Raw genomic sequence first — 24,895 nt, forward strand, 5'->3', positions numbered from 1 at the left:
TGTCACATGGAAGTTTCTAGCAGATGTTAGAAAGGTACCTGGCAAAGTGTCCACCCAAATCAACCTACCCGCTTGCTGCTCTCCTCCTCCTGCGCCTTCCTAAACTCGTGGTCCAGAGAGCAGTCCAGCTCATTGAAGAGGCCCACCTCCTCACAGTTCTTCAGGAATCTCGTTGGAGTTGGAGTCTGATCTGAAAGCAGAAACCGAGTGATTGTCCGTGGGCCTTTTCCCCAGAAACCATGGCACATAGAAGCAAGAGATGCTCATCCACCTCCTCTTGCTCCCCCATAATGAAGAGTCGTACTAGCTATCTACCAATAAAATAAACCACAAATGCAAGAACCTAGGTGGGGGCTGCAGTTGTGGAGCAGCCACTTCAGCTTGCGACACCAACATTCCAGTGCACATGCTGGCTGATTGGCTTATGATCCAGCACCCATGCTCTGGGGTCCAAGCAGTAGCACCTCTGCCAGCTGCATGGGAATCCCACATGGAGTTCCTGGCTTCTGGCTCAGTTCTGGCTGGTCCAGCCATCTGGAGAGTAGACAGGTTCATAGAGAATCTCTGTCTCTCCATCTCTCTCCCTCCCTCTCCGGCTTGACTTTCAAACCAGTAAGTACATTTTTAAAAGAACACAATGGATAGAGGGTATAATATGTGGGGGCTTCCCAATCTCCTTCTGGACACTTTTCAGAGCTCTTGCCCTTGACTAATCTGGCTAGAATCCATATCATTTGAAAACACACTGCAACAAGTAGAATCGCCTCTTTTTTTTTTTTTTTAAGACTACAAAGAAAATCATTGAACTAAAGTCAGGGCAAAACTCTTCTGACTGAATGTGAAGCCCAACTGCTGGGGACTGGAAAGAAAAAAAGACTTTGTAAGTTTTTATATCAAACTAAAAGAAACAAACAAGCCTGTTAATTCCTTTTTGTTAATGGAAAAAGGAAACTTCACAATTTTCTCATTCTAGAATCAAAGGCGGAGGCTGACAGGTTCCAAGTCAAACACACTCAGCTCCCATCTTTTCAAAACATCATTATTACATTTATTTTTCCTTGCTAGGACCAAAAGCATGCTAAGAGAATGTTCTCCGAAAGGAAGGGACTAGCTCTCATCTCTGACTTCTAGCAAGCTGATTACTTAGAAAACCAGAGAAGCTGGTGCCACTGTTGGTGGTTTACTGTTTAGGTACCATTGGGCATTCACAAAAATGCTCATGTACTTTCCCCAGAATCCAGACCTTACAGAACCTGAACAGGGAAAAGCACGCCTTAGTGGTCAGGGCAGTTATCTTTGATGAAAGCACACCTGAGTGGACTTGAGTAACACTGCACAAACCAGAAGTACAACTGAGGGGTTGGCTTCATGACACAGTGTGTGGTACTGCAGCCTATAACGTGACCTGCCATGATCAGGCTTAAGTCCCAGCTGCTCTGCCTCCCTTGCAGCTCCCTGCTCATGGTCTGAGAAAGCAGCAGTGAATAGCCCACGTCCTGGGCTCCTGCCACTCATGTGGGAAACCTGGAAGGAGTTTCCGGAGTTCAATTCCTGGCATCAACCTGATCATTGTGGCCACTGGGAGTGAATCAGCAGATAAGTCTGTCTCTCTCCCCCCGCCCCTCTGTCTCCCAAATAAAACACATCTGTTAAAGAAGTTTTAAAAAATGGCTAGATACTTCTATTCAGTCAGTACCTCTTGACTGCCTCTAAGCAAGGAACATTAACTACTGCAATGGTTATCTTGGATTCCAGGGCACCATTATTCTACCTGCACTGTTCTCCCTTCTTAGCCAGGTCTCCAAGACACTGAGCTCTTTGCAGCTGAGAGCCCATCACAGATGAAAAGAAATGAGGCATTATGGGTAAGAGGTACATGAACGCTTGTGGCCTTTAAATATAGTTTTACAAGCATAGTGACTAAAGTGCACCAGGTATGTGTCCAACGAATGTGAACAGCTGTTGTGTGCTTATAGAAGAAAAAAATGCTTATGCAAGATGGTCTTACAAATATTTTTATCTTCCTTGTCTAGAATCTAGGTCTCACTATGAAATAAGTAGATACTATTTTAGAAATGGAGACACAGGTTCCATTCTCCGGATACAGTTTACACACTTCTCATTCACTAAGTCCTCTCTAAGTCCTCTGAGATTCAGACGCCATTGTTTCTCAAACTAACCAAGGCCCAGAAGGTTCTAACGTGTATTTAAAGGACAATTTTAACCACCAAAGAAATCCAGGTTTCAAAATTGTGTGATTTTCTCCCTAGGCTACATAACTTATCTTTCAAATAATTTTCTAAAATGCCATGATCTTATAAATTCTAAAACCACCACCATGTTGTGTTAGCTTCAAAAATCACTGTTGATAACACAAAGAAATATCTGACTATTTAAACAATATTCACATGGGAATCTCATTGTCAATTGGAAGCAAGACACTGTATTGGACAAGAGGTAAGGGTTACACAGACACACAAAGGAGATTTTTCTGAATGTAAGTTGTATAAACACAATCCTGAAAATGGAAATGAAAGCAGTGTGTCTTTTGGTGTGCATCATCCAGTTGTTGGAAATTTTACTTCATGCTGGGCATTGTGCTAAGTGCTTTGCCTATAATATTTCACTCATTTTCATGCCAAATGAGGGGAAAAAGTGGTCTCCTTGGGGCGAAATTTGGCTATGCCATGTGGAGACTCAGCTCAAAATCCCTGTTCTTATTGGCATGCCCCTGTCCCAGGCACAGTGTGCACTGGGAAGTAAACCAGCATGCGAGAGGAACTTCTGCCTAGCCTCAGCCTCATCTCTTCCCCTGTGTGTGTCTGCATTTCAAATAATGTAAATTAAATTGTAAAATGAGTCTTTCACTTATGAGGAAATGGAGATTTATCCCAGGTTTACTATCAGAGGCAGCTACATAATTTTATTAGCAATTGATAATGCCAGCAGTCTTTAATTCTTTGGAAGGATCTCAGTGTTGTTTATATCCTCCATATGACAGAGTTGTGTCACAATCGTGCAGGCTCTCTATCAGCTTTCAGAAACAGTTTGGTGACTTAGAAAACATATAACAGAACTAAAACATCAGACCACTCATCATCAATAGGAATTTCGCTTGCTAGGTTTCAATTTTTTTTTTCTATTTCTCCATCCTTCTTTGCCAAGGATTTGGGGTAGAGAGAGCAGTCACCCAACTCATTCCCAAGATGCCTCTGAACTCAGAGCTGAGGTCATGAGATGGTCCATGAAGTTGAATTGAGGCTGCAGGAGAGGGTGCTAAGTCCTAAGCCACACTGAGCAATGCTTCCCACCAGCTCTAAAGCAAAATGATTCTCGGATACCAGCATGCACCCACACACTTGGCTAAGGAGGTTGAAGCAGAATGGGGATGCTGCTGGAGTGGTCTATGATCAAGGTTCTGGTCACAACAGGAAAACAAAAACTAAGGGACAAAAGGAGCCACAAGCAGGGAAAACAGGTGTTTTTCTCCCATCCATACACTACGGCCAAAGGCCCAGTGGCAGGCCCCAGGGTACTTGCCAAGTCCCACTGCCTGCTATAGCTCAGGGACAGCCAAGCAGATACCTATGTCCACATTTTGAAGAAGTAAGACACAATGCTCCTAGTTTTTAACTTGTTTTCTTCTTGTGAATGAGCTATTCTTTCCCATTACAACAGGAACCAGAAAGCACAGCTTAACTTTTGCTTGAACATTTATTAGAATCAATACAGGCTCTCCTGTTGTCTTTGATCTCACATGGTATCGGTTCCAAGTAAGCCAGGAAATGTGCAAGTGTTCAAAAAGGGGGATAGCTAAATCTATCAGCCACTTAAAATAAAAGAGGCACATGGTTCCAAGCCACATGAACGCCCTTCTGAAATGAGACTAAGTAAGCAGGGCAATATAACCATGGCCATCAATTCAAACTCTTGCAAACCACGCTTTATGTAGAATCAAGAGCATATGCCAGTCAACTACTACAGCAGCAGTTTCTGTATCCTTACTAATCACGGCTGATGCTCTGTGGGCAGGATCGAAGGTGCATTCACACAGTTGTAACAGGTGGCATGTGGGGCATAGAGGAAGTGGTTTTGATAAGAACTCAGATGATTGTGTCTGATCTTCTGCTCGCCTTGCATGAAGTGACTGCAACCAACCCCTTCTGAACAAGAGAAGGGGACAGCCTCAAGCTAAACTGAAAGCTAGCTGCTCTTGACTGAGCTTTATCTGAATTGAAAGTGTTCTCATGGATGCGATGTGGTGCTACATTAGCAGCTGCCCGGCACCACCTGCCAGTTTGTGAATGTCCCAAGGGCCTCAGACACTTGGAGCTAATACAGGTGGGAGACCTTAGCCACTTCTGTCAGTGTTTCACATGTCTTCCCAGATTGCTTGAAACGGACCAACAAGACAGGGATCAAAGAGACAAGAATGAAATCTATCGCTTGCTACCAGAGGGCATTTTATCTGCAAAACATGCCAGGCACAGAAAGAAAACATTGCACATTCAAACTCACATGTAGACCACTAGCAAGTTGATCTCATGTAAGCAGAAAGTAGAACAGCAATCACCACAGGCCGGGAAGTAGAGGCACTCGTTAGGGAGGATGGAAAAAAGATGGGGAACATGTCTCCAATCCAGGTGACAAGGGCACAACTGTCGGAGCTGTTACCTGCAACTTTCCCAAGATCTGTATTATAGCAAAGGAACATGTAGAATTGAGCCAGACATTCTGATAGGATGAGGCAGGTGTTCCAAGTGGAGTCTAGGAAGAATGACTTTTGAAATTCTAAAGCACAGTAGGGTAGCTATAGTAGACAACAACTACATTTTTAAAAATTAACTATTAGAAAGCATATTAAATGCTCTCAATGTAGAGAAATCAAATAATTCAGGTGATGGACCAATCAATTACTCTGATCTGATTATTACACATTGCATACTTGCAAGGAAATCACACTGTACCCCCTATAACTATCAACTAAAACTTTAAGAAGATAATAAAAATTGGTACCAAGAGATATTGAAATATCCACATGCAAACTTTGTCATATTTCATTATAGCAAGTCCTTGCTGGATCTGTTAGGTGAAAGTGAAAGCTCCCCTTCTGAGAGCCATGGTTGCCCTGTTGGGACCTTGCTTGTGTATCTGCTTGGAAGAGAATCACAAATTTGACCATATGATTTAAAAACTCACCCATTAGCTCCATGACAGGAAACTGTCATATTATCTAGCTAGGCTGGCAACAAATGCATGGCTATAACTGAATTTTTAAAAAATCAACCTTCACAGTTTCCCATGAGTTTATGATCTGCCTGGCATCAAAAGTCCAGCAAGTATGACAAAGATGACATAAAATCATGTGGCAAACTCTAAGCTAAACTCTGAAACCTGGTTCTTCTTAAACATATTTAGTCTGCTCTTTGTTTAACAAGTCATCTTCCTCATTCAGCTTCAGAGCTGTGTTTGAGTTGTATGTTTATGTTTCATTTTCCTCAATGATAACATAAAAATAGGAGGATGAAGGGGAACCCATCATATTGCAGAAAGAAATGTGCACTTCCTCAACAAAATGTCATTTTTCTATTTGCCTGATAGTCTCAGCTATAAAATCTCTAGAAGACTGTATCAAGTAATTTTACATCAATTCTATGTGATATTAACTGACAGTGGCCACTGTTACTGGGAGAGCCTCACTAGTTCTGACAAGTTGTATTAGAGGCTAGTTTGAATCAAGTTCATTCTAATTATAGGTTAATGTTTACAAGATTTACTTATTTGGAAGGCAGAGTAACAAAAAGACAGGGAGAGAGGTAGATAAATCTTCCAAATGCTGGTTCACTTCCCAAATGGCCACAAAAACCCAGGTCAAGCCAGGTTGAAGACAGGAACCCAAAATTCCATCCACCTGGGCCTCCCACGCAAGGGACCCTTGGATGATCATGTATTGCTTTCTCAGGAATATGAGCAGGGAACTGGATCAAAAGCAGAGCAACTAGGCCTCAAACTGGCCCTTGGCAATGGGATACCAACACTTAGTCCTCTGTGCCACAACCCCAGCCCCTACAGGGTATTATTAAAAGCAATGCAGAAGGGAGAATCAAGATAGTGGAATAGGGTAAGGACACATTTAAACAAATGGAGAAACATTTAATCAGGATGAAGCAGAGAGGACACATTCCAGGAAATACTAGAGGACAGAATAATAGCAGAGGGGTACCTGGAGACTGACAGACACAGGAAAGCAGCAGACATAACTGTGTGGTGTTGCCGTGACTGATACTCCAATGGCATTCAGCTAATGGTGATATGAACTCCACCAGCAGCTGGAACTCCACCAGCAACCAGGTGGGAAGGGACTTTCACTGGGAGCTTGGGAGGTGAATCCAGACAAAGAACTGTCTGTCCTGCCAGCCCATTTGATTTGACCAGGAGCAGAGACAGAGCAGCAGATCCCAGATGGGCAGTGTGAGAACAGGGTGGATTTCACACCCCAGTTTGTCCCCTAGAGCTGAAGTGGGCACCATTTTGCTTAAGGAGGCAAAGGCAAAGGAAAGGACTGAGCATATGCTGAGCCGGGAGTGAACTCATTTCTGATTCAGTGAACTGCATCAACATGGCATCCCACAGGTTCCACCCAAGACAGGTCTGGGTAGCCCTCAGACCTGATGGCCAGTAGATCAAGAACTCTAGTAGGAGCATGTCAGGTGCCATTTTGTACACTGTGGCAATAGCATTAGGACTGCAGGGGACAACAGGGAACTGAGCATCTGTTGAGTTCGCGAGAACTCACTGAGTTCCATGGATTGCACTAGTCCCACAGGAAAATAATACCAACTGCGGCATCGTATGGGTCAAAAGAGGTCCGTGTGGCACCCAGACCTAACGTCCAACAGGTTCCGGCAAGATCATCACCACCAACAACCTAGCTATATAGGACACCTGGTGTCTCCCTAATCCTGGGACCTGCTCCAACCAGAAGTTGGACAAAGGTTGCAGAGACAACGGTGCAGGCTCAGCACAGTATCACAGGAGGAAGAGAGTGGTGAGCCAGGAGCTGGGGCTGTGGAGACACAGTGGAAATCTAACATAAGAACCCAGACCTGGAATTTTCTGGAAGGAGTAGCACAATTGGTTGTAAGCGAAGAGTTGTATACAAACTGCAATAAGTAAAATCAAACTGTAGACCTGTGGGTGACACAGCTTAGAAACCTGCCCCAAGGAGAAGACTATGCTAACCAGAAGTACAACGGCCAAGAGTAAAAAAAGAGACAAAAGCATAATGATTATTGAAAATTCCTCTGCAAAGGAGCAAAACCCTATGCCAACCTCAGAGTTAACTGAGGAACACATCGAGAAAATGGGGGGCACAGAATTCAGAAAACTCATTTTAAAGCTCTGATCAACAATGAGAAGCAGACACAAGAGTTCAAAGAATTTAAGGAATATTTTACACAAGCAATAGCAGCAATAAAGCAAATCAAGGCTGATATATCAGAAATTAAGAACACAGTAGAGCAAATTAAAAGTACAGTGAAGAATCTCCAAAATTGAATGAAGCAAGCAGAAGAAAGAATCTCAGAATTGGAAGGTATTTCCTGTCATCAGGGGGAATCAAACAAAAAGCTGGAAGCAGAGCTGGATCAGCCTTAAAAAAAAAAAATTTCAAGAATTTAAAGACACTATTAAGAGGCCTAATATAAGAGTGTGGAAGTCCCAGAAGGTTCAGAAAGAGAAACTGGTATTACAAATATATTTAATGAAATAATAAAAGAAAAATTTCCCTAATCTGGAGAAAGAATTGGGAAACAAGATCCAGGGGGACACAGAACTCCCAATAGGCTTGATCAAAAGCAATCTTCACCAAGACACATGATCATGAAGCTCTCTTCAATAGAAGATAAGAAAAAAATCCTTAAATGTGCACATGAAAAAAATCAATTGACATATAAAGGAATGCCAATTAAACTCACAGGAGATCTCTCACAGGAAACTCTACAGGCGAGAAGAGAATGGAGTGACATATTCCAGATTCTAAAAGAAAAAAATTGTCTGCCTAGAATAACATATCCAGAAAAGCTTTCTTTTGTCTTTAAAAATAAAATTCCTCCACAGTAAAGTTAAAAAGGATTTGCCTCTTCCAAACCTACCCTACAAATGATACTTCAAGATGTTCCCTTGACAGAGAAGGACTAGCATCAAACAAAACCAAAGGCAAATGTGAAGAACATCCCAGTAAAATAACAGAAGACTAAACCAATGAACAACCCATTCCTAAAATGACAGGACCAAAGTACCACCCACATATATTAAGCCTGAATATAAATGGCTTAAGCTCAATCAAACATCTTAGATTACTACACTGGATTTAAAAACAAATTCCATCTATTTGTTGTCTAGAAGAGACATTTCACCAACAAAAAACAAACTATCACATGAATTTTGGTGTTTTCTGTTAGTTTCATCTCTTCAAAACTTTTTCTGATTATTCAATGACTCATAAATCATACAGTAGCATCATTTTCTGCAAAAAGGTTCTTGATTTTCATTTCTTCAGCTACACGTTAGTCATTTAGTAGCATGTTATTTAACTTCATGGTATTGATTTCTTTTTTCTCCCTGATGTTGATTTTGTTTTGTGGCTTTTCATTTAAGGGGTTTAAAGCAGCTGTGTAATGGAGACTGCCATATCTAGTAACATGTTATTTAACTTAATGCCATTGTAAATTTCTATTTTACTTTCTATTGTTGATTTTGTATTATGACTTTTCATTTGAGATGTACAGTAGCTGTGAAATGGAGACTAACATATCCAGATGTGAGGATACAATGTAGTATGCATTTCTACTTCCAAAGATGGACTTACAATGAAACTGTTTACTGTATCTTGACAATAGGATGCTGGACTCTCTGCCATTGTCCATGCCTGCAATGATGGACATATGACTGTGTATGAAGAACTATACTTTAGTAATGATAGAGGAACTAGGTGGCGGGGCCGGGGGGAATTGGGGCTGGGATAAGGGAAATACCAGGAGCCTATGGTACTGTATCATAAAATAATAAAATGTAAAATGTGAAAAAAAAAGAAAAAAGGCAATGCATTTTTAAAAAACTACTTGCTTGGCTCATATTCAGCCAACACAGTAGGTCTTAATGGAATTCGTCAAAAGGCTGCTGAAATCAAGAGAGAAAAGCACTGGGTTTTAGCATATTTATGTTAGTGAGAGATAAGGTCGCTCAAAAAAACATTCTGAGCTTGTATCCGAATTTTAATGAAGTTCTAATTAGTAGAGTTTTATAGCATCAAATCCCTCATAAGAGCAGTTATCCATTATAACTCAGAATTCCTTGATATTTGAGATGGGCTGCTTGTTGGCAGTAAACGAGCCTTTTGTTGCGTGTGAATGCACAATAGGAACAACAGAATTCTCTCAGTAACACTAACAATGCTCTTGCCCTGCACCCATCCCAAGCCACTGTGCTACCATGGAACAAACCAAGGCAAGTCTGCTTCGCTAGCAAGAGCTAGGGGAGGCTGGCTGGACCATTCAGTTCAGTGACCAAGTAGGACATGCTTTCCTACTCTGGAATCTTAGCAATCTGATGGGCTAGATGCAGATGTAGATTTAGATTTAAGTCTAGCAAGTACCCCTATTCAACCCTAGACTAGCCAAGTGTCCCTATAGCAGGCAAGCCACAGGAAGAAAAGTTTGCATTTGCCTTAAAGGCACCACACTGGGGAAAGATTAATACTACCTTGAGATCATGTCTCTGCTGGCCTGGTGAACCAAGGGTTCCAAAGCAACTTTACTGTCAAACATGGCCCTTAAGAGCAGAAGCTAAAGCTTAATTGTCTGACTCTCTAGTTTTATCAAAACTGGCTTCTAGGTAAAACAGTTAAAGAACAGAACAGAATAAGGCTTCCAAAGAACCCAGCTTATTCAAAATTGTGCTGGACCAGCTGGAAATATGGATAAGAAATCAGCAACTCTTATAAATACCAATAGCCGCTCACATTGGGTGTCACCATGGCCCGCAGTTTAACTTGAAAATGTAACTTCATTCCTTACAGAGCTAATGCATTAACATACTCTTCTTCCAAAAAAACTTTTAACTTTGCAACTATGGAAGATAAAAGTAAAAGCAAATTTTAACAGAAGTTCCTAGGTTTATAGTCAAAAATAAATTTAAAACTAAGAAGTCTTCTTGGTATGCGAGGCATACCTAATCTGGGTATGTAATGACAAAAGCTCTGGATATGCGACTTGGATAAGCTGCTATTCTCTCGACCTAGTTTGTGTGTACACAAAACATTGTCAGGATTATATGGCAGGATGTATAGAAATCATAAGGCCCTCTATAGACATAAAATAAGGTAATAAATACTAGCTGTTATTATCTTGCAACCTCGCCGGTACAAGCCCCCTCTATCCATCTCTGTGCTAAAAAGACCCAACTTACACAGTGAGACGTTACTACATAAGCACCAGAGCAGCTGCCCAACAGCCAAGGTTAATGTAGGCTAGGTAGGAGCATTCACTTTGGTTCCCTATCCCAACTTCTTCCTCATGAACATCCTGGGAGGTACAAGGGATGGCTTGAGAAGTTGGTTCTCCAGCGTGTACCTCAGATATCCAGATGGAGTTCAGGGCTCCTGGCTTCAGCCTGACACAGCCCTGGCTATTAAAGCATTTGGTGAGTGAACCAGCAGATGGAAGAGCTTCCTCTTTCAACTAAAATGAATATTTTTGAAATGTAAAATGTTGCAACCATCACTTCTACTCTTTTCCATTGTGTCTCAATCATTTAGAATCACTGTCTAATAGTAAACTCTACCAGGCCTAAAGAAAATAGACTTTATAGCAAAGCTATAGAACTATTCAGATCTCCCAATCCTTTGGAAATTCATGCTTGACGAGTATATCTGACACCCTAACACCTGCCCCAACCACAGTATTGGCAACTAATTTAACATGAACCGATTTAAAAAAAAAAAAAAATACTGACCAGATACCCTAAATTAGCCATGTAAAAACCTACCATATACTACTCTTACAAATTAAGCGCCAATTCATCTGAAATGAAATTTTACAAAATTCAGTGTTATTCAGGAGAAACAGTTCAAAAGCAACTTGAGGATTTTGCTCTGATGCTTGTTTATTTGGGTTTTGCAATCTTTATTTTTGTTATATTTCAAGCCATATGAAACATGCATCTTCATAAGAAGTCCAAATTGGCTTAAGATAAATGAAATTCTAATGGACATGTTTTAATAGAAGTCTATTCCAAGTTTTTGGCAAATGTCAATTTAAATAAATCAAGATATAGAAAGCAAATCTTTGGTCACATTTAAAATTACAACCCAATTTACTATCATCATGAAAAATAAGCTTAGATAAATAAATATTGGTGTATTTCCTAGGGGAAAATAGCAAAAGACAAAACACCCAAGAGAGCCTATCAAAATTCAATATGGACAGCATGGGTCTATTACAGAGTGAACCTCAGTTAGTCCTTCAAGTGCAAAGAAAATGGAACCTAGTCAAATAGCTGTGTGCTGCTTGCCAATAAGAAAATTCTACAAGATTATAAAGGCGCAAAGTGGATAACATGTTTTAAAATGCACTTCTTCATTTCATTGGGAATATTAACCTGCTTCAAAACAACATAAAACATTAACAACCAAAAGAAAGTATGCCAATATGCTATTCATGCTATTTTTCTTCATGTTTATTTCTCACTTCCTTTTCTCTTTCCAAGTTCGACAGAGTCACTGTTAAAGTCAATTCTTTCAATAAATTTCCACCTAAGCTTGCCCAAGATTGACAGCAGCAGGCTTAAACAAACAAGGATTTGGTAGCAACGATGCAAAAGCTGCAAAAGATGACCCAAAAGTCTGTTGAACACTAGAGAGGGGAAGGAGTCAGCCCAGAGTTGAGCTGCTTGCTTTCAGGCCTTCACAGGGGAACTGCATGTAAGGGTTGTCCCAGCACCAATATCTATACATAATTATCACTCATTAATATGCTCTCATAGTCCTCCGCCAACCTATTTCAAGTCTACAATTTGAAAAAAAAAAAGGGGTGTGTGTGTGTGTGATGCCCCCAAGGCATAGAACATGATAAATACCAAAGAACAAGCCAACTTAATCCTTCCAGGCTCGTACACATTTGAGTTTCTGCATCTCTCACTGCAGACTTGGGGCATAACCAAGCCAACTCTCAAGAGCAGAGGCCTTTTCCAAGCAGCACAGACGGGGCTGAGAGCAAGCAGGTAGCTGGGCGTGGTGAGGATGGGGAGCACAGCCTTTGAACTCTAAGGCTCTGTCAAACCCCACTAGTTGAGGGCAGGCATGTTTGACCATGTGTATCAGCTGGTGCAGGCCACGGCACCTGCCTAGTGGATTCGAGGGTCTCATCTTTGCCATACCTGGAAACACTGTTCAATGCCCCTGGGTCCCTCTTCCTTGCCATGACACAGAGGGTGTGAACACCTGCCTTAGTCGATTTCTTAGCAGATTTGTCAATAGTCATGACAATCCTGTACTTGGAGAATCAGAAAGCACATGCGTAATGCTGAACTGTAGCACCAGACTTGCCAGGGTGATGGATCTTCCTCCTAGTTCATTTACAGCAAGTTTAATGGTGCATCAACTCTTGCACCACGCCCAGGTGACAAGGCTAGTTGAAATATTTCTAACCTAAGGTAACAAGAAATTGCTGAATCTCCTTGCTAGGGCTATGAAACACTTTCAGTTATATTTTTTCACAGGATCATCACATGATCTGTCGACTGGGCATATACACTCACCCCTGTTTTGCAGGGAAAGCAACTGAAGCCCTCAAAGACTCAATGTTATGGCAGATGAGACAAAGACAAGACCGAAGTCCAGGCTCGTTGTTACTCTACATTCTTTCTTATGAATTATAGCACCCCTCACAGGGGAGGGAATGGCTATTAACTGATAGGTTATCTGGTTTTATTTTTTACTCACATCTGCCGAATATACTGTGCATGCGATATCTGAATCTCTTCCTGATGATGCTAATGCTGTTTCCTAAGGGAACTTTAGTAGACCATCTCAATTCAGAAAAACGGTTCCTGGGTGCAATGTGATTTGGCTCAGTGGCTAAATCTTTGCCTTACACACACTGTGATCCCATGTGGGTGCTGGTTCGTGTCCTGATGCTCCACTTCCTTTCCAGCTCCTGCTTGTGCCCTGGGAAAGCAGTAGAGGATGGCCCAAAGCCTTGGGATCATATACATGCATGGGAGAGCCAGAAGAAGCTCTTGGCTTTTAGCTTTGGTTTAGCTCTGACTGTTGCAGCCACTCAGAGTGAACCAGTAGAATGGGAAATCTTTCTGTCTCTCCTTCTTTGTAAATCTGATCTGCCTTTCCAAAAAATAAATAAATAAATAAATCCTAACAAGAAAGGGCTCTTTCTACCACAGTGAGTTACCATTTTCTCTAATACTTATTTGACATACTTCATTAGTAATTGTTTCAGCCAACTTTTCACATGCATGCTATCTTATGACAAGCTTAAGGACAATTGGCACACAACTTGTGCATGTCCAATGCTGCTCTGAAGAGCCCCACTGATGCTCATTTAACATTGTTGCTTCAGAGTATACAGGTATGTGATTAAAATCCAAGGTCATTGTCATTGGTAAGTCACATTCCAGAAAAAAAATGAGGCGTCACAGTTCAATGATTTGGACAATTACGACATTAGCCGACTTTTTTTTGGCTATACCTTAGAAATGTGTTTCTAAGGTACAGCTATACCATGGGCAATGGTAAAAGGAGTGTAACTAACTGTAGCAGAACTGATCAACACCCAAAGCCTCATTGTTCGGTGGCTCCTTACCTGATAACATATTGTCTGTTTTTATGGAAGGGAACTTCAAAGTCATTTCGTGCTTGTGCCTATGAATCATCAGATGGTCCTCTGTTGGGAAGCGCTGTCAGAAAAAAATTGGAAAAAAGGGGGGGAGGGGAGAGAGGAGCCATTGAGTATTGTGATGTACATTTGCCACCGTAGAGAAAGATCGATTCAGCATTGCAAACATGACTGGTAAAAAAAAGTCAAGTGACAAGTTGGTTGACGCAAGCCCATGTGCTGGGGTGTTCCTTGGGTTGACAGCAAGACACACATGCATTGAAATGTCCATCAGAGACCACCAAAGGAGTTTTCACCAGGGACTATGAAGATGAAGTAGGAGGTCTGTGCTTTCTATCATGCTCTGACTCCCCTGTAGCTTACCTGAACTTTCTCCAAGGGCCCTTTTGCTTAGATAGTCCCTGGAAATAACCAACTGCGCTAATCGGGTAAATTATATATTTCTTTTAGAAACTAGAGGTTTACCTCTGAGGGTAAATTAACATTGTGCTTAGTTAGAGGTTTAAACAGGAAAAAGTCATTGAAATACTGACGGTATTTAAAGAATGTACATACTAAAAATAAATTGATCCCCAACACCTATTCGATATTAGATGGTTTCTTAAAAAAAAAAAAAAGAAAGAGGAAGGAAGGAAGGAAGGTAGGTAGGTTGTTTACATGGAAGCCAATTTATGGTCATAAAGCAGAACCAACAATAGCAGCTTGATAAAATTTTCCCATTTCTTCTTATCCATTTGAGAAAACCACATCGAAAATAGCAGTGGGATTGTGATCCAAGCAGCACTGGAACTGTGCAAAAAAAAAAAAAAAACCTTTTCTTTCAATCACTGTTATACATAATATCGTAAAATTTAGTCTGAGATATGATAAGTATGCCAGACATTACACAGAGGTAAGCCAAATCACCAGAAATGCATGATGTAAGAATTCTGATTCAAGTCAGACTTGGGAAGGAATTATACGCCATGCTTCATTATTTGACCTGTATATCCACAAATCCACACCGTGACATTTACATAGGATGTTTTCAGTTAGGAATACATGGCCACCCATTATTGAATTTTTTCATAATTATACATGATTTTATAGTAACATGACAAATTATTTTCAGTATTCTACCCACTGTACTATGTGGCAAACCAACATTTTATGTTTAATTTTGAGGGAATTATAATGTGGTTTTTCAAAAACATTCCCAAATGTTTTGGGTGTCTGACTTCTGGTCATATGGTGCAACTGAATTTTCTGGTTCTCTTGGGATTGGGTGAGGTCATGTGACTAGTTTGTCCACTGAGTTAGAAATGACAGTGACGCATCAGCCAGTGGCAAGTGTCTGATTCCTGTACCCTCCGCCAGCCCATCCTTCCCTCTTCCAGGCAGCATGGTAACTTGCAATATTAGAAATACTGATCCCTTTGTCCATTTAACTCTGAAGGATTATAAAGAGCAGGTCTGAATTATAAAAAGGTTTTTGAAAAGCTTCCTGCCCATTTACAATGGAGATGGATCTTTGAGTCACAGAAGTAAGCCTCTATTGGTTTAAGCCACTGAGTGTTTAGGCGATTTGTAATCGCAGCAGATCCTAGCCTGTCTGGACTCCAACTACTATGTCAGTAATAACTAAACCTTTCAGAGTTTGTCTTATCAAGGTCAGATGAAAATGCATAACAATTCATTCTGCTGAGCAGTATTGAAACTGACAATTTAGAAAATTTTTGGAGCTTCCTACTTCCTTGGGTTAGTTAGTGTAAGACTAGTTGCACTGTGTGAAGTTTGGAAGAAATCCTGAGGACAATGGTGATGAGGTACTGTCCAAGTAGCGTAGAGACAATGCGGTTGTCATGTTGTCATAAATTGGAGCGCGTAGAATTTACACAGCGTGTTCATTATGCCCTATTTCTGAATGCAGGGCTACTTATATGAGAAGCACTTCTGCTGCTGCTGGCTTATCTACCGTCTTACTCTTCAGTAAGACTACATAATAACTACACCAAATACGACACTGCTATGTGTGACTTAGACTTTCCTACATCTTTTCATCACAATTTCTTGCGATACATACTTATTCAACAAACCACAGGGTGATAGTCATTTCATGATGGGCCATTTTTTACTCCATAAAAGTAATAGCCTAAATTATTCGTATATGTGTCAGTTTGCTTATTAATCATCTCTGTATCACATATAATTACCTCTCAAAGAAGATAATATAGGGCATGCTATATTGTTTGGTTATTTATAGCTGGCTGCTGTTTCCTACCTAACTGTGCCGTCTGCAAGACATCCAGAGCTGAGAGAGGATGCTAGAACTAAAAATATGGTGAATGCAGGGGACCAAAGGAAGAGGCACAGTGACGCTGGGATCTGTGACAACAGAAGGGGCCAGGGAAGCCAGCTCCTCCTTGCTCAATGAGAATATGCAATAGTAAGCTGTCACATGAAAGCTCTCCCAAGCAACATGGGCCATTCCTGATACAAAATTGTTCTTACCAATAGAATAAAGAAAAAAACCACCAACCACTATTCACAGTCCCCAGCATCTTTCTTCTCCAGATTCCCAGGCTACAAGCAGTCACCCAAACCAACAGCACAATCACATCAATCAATCGAGTGTCCCTCCCCACCCACGAGCAGATCCTGAGGGCTCCCTGGTGTCCAACGCATTTATAAAATTCTAACATTTCTTCCACTTTTAAAATTCGTCCATTTTTAAAATTCTAACATTTCTTCCACTGTAAGAGGCACAAAAACACACATTTCCACGAGAAATGTGGTCAAGTTTCAGATGCCACCTGAACAGTGACACTTAAGGCAGACGGGCTTGGGACTGCACTTTAAAAAAATCAGAGTTTCTTAGAAATCCTCGACCTTGGGTTTGCCCAGGATTTTTCTCCGCCCCCTTGCCCTTATCAAGGCAATGTTCTGTTCCTTCTGAGATGCTCAGGGTCTTTCAACGAGGAAGCTTCTTCAACCTTACGGCCTCTCCTTCCTCAGAGGCGGACTCCCTTTGCAGCTGCTCCTGGCTCAGATGTGAAACCATCCACGGGACTTTCCACACACCTGCACTCCTGGGATTGCTCCTTCAAGCCAGCATGCTCACTCCTTCCCTCTCAACTGCCCTTCACCAAGCCCCATTTAGTTCTCTTTTAATTTTAAAAAAGGCTACCTCTTTCCCAGGCTGCCATTATATCATTCTCCTTCCTGTCACCGCCTTAGGGCTCTGAATGGCTCTTCTGTCTTTACTCCTCCGCTTCCTCACTGCCCACTCACTCGTTAATCCCTGGCGATCTGGCCTCCGCCCCAGTCCTCTCTCCTTGGTCACCACCGCGCGCCCAATGCCAAATCCAACAGCTCCTGCTCATTTCTCCAACTCTCCCAGCCCTCGCAGCATCTGACGTGACTGGTGACCACATGTCTGTGGCATGTTTATGTACACCCTGCCTCGCACTAAAAAGGCTCAGGGTGGTATCTCAAATAGAGGGGAGTGCATCGACCCAGAAGAGGAGGGCATCCAAAAGAACTGAGGCTCAAGGCCAAATGCAGACCCCAAGGCAGTCATTGTCACTTGGGGGCAATATTAGTGCCAGGTGACATCTGGTGGAATCTAGAGATGCTTCCAGTTAGCTCAGTCAAGAAGTGTATCTGGGGCCCGGCGCGGTGGCGCAAGTGGTTAAAGGTCCTCGCCTTGCACGCCCCCGGGATCCCATATGGGCACCGGTTCTAATCCCGGCAGCCCCGCTTCCCTTCCAGCTCCCTGCCTGTGGCCCGGGAAAGCAGTCGAGGACGGCCCAAAGCTTTGGGACCCTGCACCCGCGTGGGAGACCCGGAAGAGGCTCCTGGCTTCGGATCAGCATAGTATCGGCCCGTTGCACTCAGTGGGGGAGTGAATCATCGGACGGAAGATCTTCCTCTCTGTCTCTCCTCTCTGTATATCCGCCTTTCCAATGAAAAAATAATAAAAATAAATCTTTAAAAAAAAAAAAAAAAGAAGTGTATCTGGCCACTGGGGCATACAGACTCTAAGTGCTGCTGAATATTCCAGAATACCCAGAATTTCCACCCTAAGAGAATCACCTAGCCCCTAGAAACTGCCAACCTGGGGAAACTCAGCCATCTGGTCTCTTTGAGTTAACATGCAGCTGCCTTTTGACTCACCTCCATATCAATATGGCTAAAAGCTTCTGATTACAGAGATGGGCTGCAGTGTAATAGCAGCAGCAGCAGGTTGCTATCAACCTTTGATGCGAATTGAGGACTTACTGTGTGTGCATAGGCCCTAGACTCATTCACTTGACAGGTAGAAAGTTTTATCCACCCTAATTCCACTTATAAAGGCTATAAGATTTAATCTAGCACAAGGTTAACTTCTGAAGTTTAAACACTTGGCAAAACTGTAAGTTCTAGAAGAGTGATAGGCATGTCTTTTACCCAGAAAAGAAAAATCAATAGTGAGTTTTTGCTATAGCACCTGAGTCTTCACTTGAATGCTAGCACATGCCTGTTTGAATGTTGGCTCAAGTTCCTTACTCTAGTTTCCTGATAATGTTAAGTTCTCAAAAGGCAACAGTGGTGGCTAAGCAAGTCAGGCGCCTGCCAACCATACAGCAGACCTTAGCGCTTGGCTCCTGGCTTCAACTTGTCCCAGCCTTGGCCATCCACTGCAGCCATTTCTGTACTTAACAAATGGGGGAGCTCTGCCTCTCAAAAAGTTCAAGAGGGGAAAACAAGATCAAGGCAGGCTTTGGAAATTTAGTAGAACATGGAGTTCAGATATGTATTTTCCTTGGAATTTGGGGGGGGGGGTTCCCTCCTGGAGCATCCCTGCTCCAGAAGCCCAGCCTGTATTCAAGTAGTCACTGTCAAAATATGCCCCCTCCATTCTGAAATGGCAGCTGTGCCTGTGTGGTGGGCAGGGTGTCACTGGCTTGCATCCAGAGAGAATTCTTGGATGGAAATTCCCAACCCTCCCAGATCCCAGGGAACACGAAGGAATCCTTCACACTACTCAAAGGGTTGAGGACCACAAGGATGATGATGGTGTGGGAAAATGGATCAACGTCCTGGGCAAGAAGGAGAGCTGAGGGTGGACCTCAAGGCCAGGGGAGAGCTGCCTGCCTCTCTGTTGGAGGCACAGCCTGCGTGCATGCCGTACACTCACCTGGGAGCAGCCGGGGGCACTGCAGACAAATGGCCTCTCCTGCTCCAAATTCATCTTGGATTCCTCATAAATCTGCAGGGGCAGAGGAAGAGGGAGAGAGGAAAACAGAAATCCATGAATACCACCTGCTTCTGGCCGAGAAAGCAATCACTCAGGCTAGGCAAGCAAAGCACTAACAACAAAAGGACACAGGTCCTGCCTGGCTGAAGGTCATCATCAGGCAAGGCCCCAAGTGGGGAATCCTACAACAACAAATTATTTTTTCAAAAATCTTAAGATGTTCAGTGCACATCAGTTAAAAAATTCAAAGCATTTGCAACTAATATTTTTGGGTAAATATTCAAGTTGGATTTACATAAGAGCCATGCCCTGCTAATGGCTCTCACACTGGGTTAAAACCCAGTGCCTTTACTCTGAGCACGGAAGCAATCTACTTTTAAAATGCTGCTTCCAGGTGACTCCCAAAGGAGTTCCAAGGAGTCCTTGTTCCAGGAAGAGGGAACTTGCCTGAAGTCAGGCAACAGCTATCTTCTACCTAAAGGGAGCTTCATAAGCATGTCACCAAAGCCAAGTCTAAATTGCATGCCATCACACCTTTTTCCAAAATGACTAATGTATCCAACATTTGAAGGGGCTTCAAAGAGCTCATGGAAAATTTAATAGGCAAGGGTTTTGTTTGTTTGTTTTGTTCCAAAAAGAAAAATCTCCAAAGTCAAGTGTAGTTTTTGGATTACATGCTTTTTCCCATGAACCATGCTTAGACCCTTCACATGCATGGACTTCAAAACTTTTTGCAAGAAAATAAACAAAACCTTTAGTTTCATTTTCTATATACTTTCTAAAAGTGTACATATGTTCTTTGGGAAATATGTCATTTTGTGCTTCAAAAAAGAAAGCACAAGACTTGCCTTAGCTAATACTGCCAGTAAGATATTTTAAAAATAAACAAAATCTTGAAGTTATGACCCTCTTTACACTATCTATTCCATCCTCACAGTTTTCATAATGCAACGTCTTTGCTAGCCACTGGGATAACTTCCCAGACTGCGCCAACACAGTGAGCAGCATAATTACAGTTTTCCCATCTCAAGTGTATCATGTTAACTCATTTACTGTATTATACTTACAAGATAAGATCATCATCTTTGGGATGTTGGGATCTTTCTGCTTACCTCTATCTCAGCAAAGTTGTAAGCAATTCGAGTAACTTCTCATACACTATTACTCATCTGATATTGCCATTATTGATCACAGAGAACCCTTCCTCTCCACAATGAATACTGGCAATTTATTTCCATCTTAAAATGTAGGGTGACTGGGCCCACCATAGTAGCCTAGCTGCTAAAGTCCTCACTTTGCATGTGCTGGGATCCTAAATGGGTACCAGTTTGTATCCTGGCCACCCCACTTCCCATCCAGCTCCCTGCTTGTGGCCTGGGAAAGCAGTTGAGGACAACCCAAGGTCTTGGGACCCTGTACCAGTGTGGGAGACCTGGAAGAAGCTTCTGGCTCCTGGTTTCAGATCAAGCTCAACTCTGACTGTTGAGGCCACTTGGGGCATTGATCAATGGACAGAAGATCTTCCTCTGTTTCTTCTCTTCTCTGTATAACTGACTTTACAATTAAAATGAGAATTTTCTAAAATGTAGGGTGACTTTTGGGGGCTGGCATTGTGGCACAGTGGGTCAAGCTACCACCTGTGATGTATGCAGTCCATATGGACACTGGTTCATGTTTTGGCTGTTCCAATCCAGATCCCTGCTAATGAGCTGGGCAAAGAAGTAGAAGATGGACCAAGTATTTGATCCACTGCTACCCACTTGGGAGACTTGGAAGAGCAAGGTTCCTGACTTCAGCCTGCCCAACCCTAACTCCCCAAATGGCCACAGTAGCTAATCTATAGATGGAGACCTCTGTCGCTTCCTTTGTTACTCCAACTTTAAAATAAATTTTTAAGAAAATGAAGGGTGACTGTAAAATTGAGAAATGGCTTTGATCCAAGGTGGAATAAACAGAATAACTGGGTGATTTAACAGTTCAGCATATTAGTTTTTCCAGTAAATTTAGCTTAAGATTTTTTCTTATTTGAAAGGGTTATGGAGAGAGGAGAGAGAAAGAAGCATATCTTCAATTTGTTGATTCACTTTCCAAATGGTCACAATGGCCAGAGCTGGGCTTGGCTAAGCCAGGCTGAAGCAAGGAGCCTGAACACCTGGGCCATCCTCTACCACTTTCTCAGGAGCGTTAGCAGGAAGCTGGATCAGAAATGGAGAAGGTAGGACTCAAACCTGCACCCTTAGGGCATGCTGGAGCCTTGCAGCTTAGCTAGGAGCTTAGCCTGCTATGCCATGATGTTAAGTTATTCTTTAAAGCTCACGCTGGGTAACAAGGAGGAGTCCAGCCACAAAAACTTCATTCTGTCTTATTAAGCTGTCATAAAACAGGTCTTGGATTTCGAGATTAGATGCTTCAATATCCATCGAGACACTAATGCAAAACACTGTTCCTTAGGAGATGCGGTTAGAGACAAGCAGCATCTGTCCCCAAATCCTTTAGAATGTGGTCATCAAGAGCTGTTATTGAATCACTGTTGTCATCTCATTATTTCAAAGTATAAATGACTATCTATGCATTAAATGTTCTGAATCCCATGGCTAAAATATGTTTGGGCAGCATAATATTGGAATAACAGTGTACAGGTGAAATGGCAGTTGCTAATAAAAGTTTTAAGTGAGTGGGCGTATGTATGTAAGTGTGTAAACCTCAACTGCTTTATTTTGATGCTGTGCAGTTCCCACATGGAGCCCTGCAAACAGCATAGCCTCGCTAATTCCTTACTGTGTAGGTGTTCACAATAGCTTAACTAAGTGGTATCACTCAACCACATAGCCTCATTACTTTTATCAACTGGTATGATCTGGTCTGATGTATTAGTCAAGGGTCATGATTTATTTTTATGGTCTATGATTAGGGTTCTTTTCTAGCACATATTGCAATAATTATTCTCAAACAGACTCTTACTTGAGGCTTGCTTAGATTGTTCTATCATCCATCAAGTAGAGGCAAATTACTCAGACATGATTTTAGCCACGTTGCTCCACATTCAATCCTCAGAAGTCAGGCCTCATCCTCTCATTTCCCTTTCAGCTGTTTTACTGGCTGGGATTTTTTTTTTTAATGAACCAAGTTTTGCTTGGCAATCACCATACCCCAGGTTTCACTGCCTACTGCTTCCATAGTGGGCATTCAATAAATATTTGTGGAATGGATAATGAATCCCGATTCATCCCTGTAAATTCTTCCACACAGCTTGCCTGTGCTGTACTTCTCAGGCAGTGGTTTGCAAACTTTTTTTTTGGCCAAGAATAAGTGTTCAGTGAGACCAAAGTTTGGGCTAGCCACCCACTCCACCTGTCCCAGTTACAGCCAGAGAAGAAAACTCTCCAGACTTAAGCAGAAAAAAAATCAAAATTGATGAGGGGTGGAAGCAATGAGATGGAGCTGGTTCTCATTAGATTTTACATGCAAATTCATTCATTCATTATTCATCCAATCTGTTCTTTTTGCCATAGGTATTGGCGGTTCCAATGTTGGACCCCATGAGCCCCAGTGAGGACCCTTTTAGAAAACATCAAGTGATGCCATAACTTTCATTTGATGCAACCATCATTGTTGCAGAGCAGACACTGGCTCCTCACTGAACACTTTCCAGATAGCAATGTTTTTTTTCCAAATACTCAATACTCAATCAGAACACAGACCTCAAGAGTTTAAGTTTCCCTTCAAACTTTTGGAAAAACAGCAACAAAAAATAGGCTTAATCACAGGCACTAATCATGCATAAAGATTTTTCAGAATCGACAAGGAGAGGACAGGTTTGATTTACAAGTCAAGCCCCAACTGCCACTGGATTCCTCTGGCCTCAAAATGAGCAAGAATCTCTTTCATTGTTCAGCATTTGACCTCACAAATTCCTGGTCTAAAATGGGAAATAGTCCACAATGGCTGGTGCAATCCATGTGAATGCTTTGCCAGTCATTAGGGACAGACTCAGAATTACCACTCCACGAAGGACAAACACCACTGCAAAGGCAAATGGTGCTGAAAGAAACCCTGTGGTGTCTACCCAGAACACTATAAATATGCATTTTAGACTGCAGGAACACAGACCAGAATGAACAAACAGCACACACACACACACACACACACACACACACACACACACACACACACAAAATCAGCCAAGAGGGATGCTTCATCTCTAAATCACAAGAAATCCTCATCTACTTAGTGAACACCAAGCTCTAGTACAAGGGCACTGGTCCCTCTCCCCCTGACAGCCAAATAACAGCAGACAGACTCAGTGATAGACATAGTATTGACCTGCAGGTCTGATGTGCACACTTAATGCTTACAGGTATGGGGATGTCGGAGCTGCACTCTGGAAATTCAACAATCAATGACACTGACCATACTGTTGATTTATGTCCATCAGTCCTGGTGTTACTAACTTACTTCTGGATTACTATAGGTCTGACCAATCCTGATTTTGAGCAGTGATGTTCAAACACCTATCAGTACTGATCGCGTCTCTGAGGGTACAGGAAGCCTTCCTGGTGGCATTTACAAGACAAGGTCAACCACTGGAGCCGAGGCAGGGAGGGGCCCTAGGGGAAGACCCTGGTTCATCCTCAAGGGGCCCAGGACAGCAAAGAGCACCTTGACTCAGCTTCCAGGTAACTCCAGCCTCACTTTCTCTCTGGGAGTAAAGGTTGTTCGTTAGTTATTTTGGACACAGCCAATTCACACATGCTGTTTCTGAAGAAAGCAAAGAACTCTTTCCATGAGTTGGTCAGAAAAGCAGGGAGCCACATAAAAGGGTAACTCAGCACTCACAGAATCCACGTTAACTTTATTCTAAGGTATCCGATTCCACTTTGGGGAAAGTTTTCTCGGTACTTGCTCAACTCTTAGAAAGGAATCATATATTCAATCTGGAGCAAAGACTGGCTTTGATTGAAAGGACTAAAGTACTTCGTTGTCTTGTGTCTGATCCAGGACTGGCGTGGTGAGACAGAATCACTCCAAGAGGTGTGATTTTTAAAAGATAGCTGATGGAAGCCACTGGCAAAATAAAAACAGTCCTTTGGATTCCTAATATACCTGTAGTTTTCAAATCTGAATGTAACTTCAAAAAAAGAATAACCTTGAATTTCAGTCCAGGGCAGTCAATTATTTAGTCAATGTCTGCATTTCTGCATTTCTCTTTCAAACTCTGCCCCATTTGCAGGTCTATTTCTGTGTGTTGCTGCCTGGTTGTGTATGTCTTTATGACACACATACACACACATTTCATCAGCAGTTACTTTACTGGTCAAAGTCTGGTGAGTTTGTTTCCTGTTCAGTACTATTGAGTGTTATTCTTGAGGTGGGCTGCAGTCCGAATCTGAATTTCACTGGGCTATTATTTGCAGCTGGGTAACCTTTTTAACCCTGCTTTTCAAGTGGCATGTCAGCCCTCGAGCTTAAAACGCTGAACACTGTGAAGTTCTCTAGAAATTTATACAAGGAATGAGACCCAGGGTGGCACAGCACCTTCCTGGTAGAATTTTTTCCCCCCGGCATGTGGCATGGAGAGAATACACGTGTGGGCAGTTTACAGGCAGACCTACACCCAAGGTGCAGAACATTCCAAGAAACACTCAAGTTCGATACCACAATTCCCTTTAAACCAGAAGAAAATCCCTACCCACATAGATCACCAGTCCCTGGAATCCCCAAAGCTCCAACTCCTACAATCCAAGTCAGAGACCTTTTTGACACTGTG

At 42.2% G+C, this 24,895-nt stretch overlaps 1 protein-coding gene across 1 annotated transcript in view; it reads right to left on the reverse strand.

The window, feature by feature from the left end:
* CREB5 (cAMP responsive element binding protein 5) overlaps window positions 1-24,895 on the reverse strand; it is a 380,309-nt gene that overhangs the window by 294,883 nt on the left and 60,531 nt on the right. The window contains exons 2-4 of the mRNA XM_040965059.1: window positions 19,069-19,140; window positions 13,878-13,971; window positions 69-190 (exon numbers count right to left, since the gene is read on the reverse strand). Of these exons, the coding sequence (XP_040820993.1) occupies window positions 69-190; window positions 13,878-13,971; window positions 19,069-19,122 (270 nt within the window). The 5' untranslated portion in view covers window positions 19,123-19,140. The remainder of the gene's footprint in view (window positions 1-68; window positions 191-13,877; window positions 13,972-19,068; window positions 19,141-24,895) is intronic.

This window comes from Ochotona curzoniae, unplaced genomic scaffold, assembly GCF_017591425.1.
Source record: "Ochotona curzoniae isolate NIBS_2020 unplaced genomic scaffold, NIBS_Ocur_1.0 scaffold_3835, whole genome shotgun sequence".
In the NCBI taxonomy this organism is placed as follows: domain Eukaryota; kingdom Metazoa; phylum Chordata; class Mammalia; order Lagomorpha; family Ochotonidae; genus Ochotona; species Ochotona curzoniae.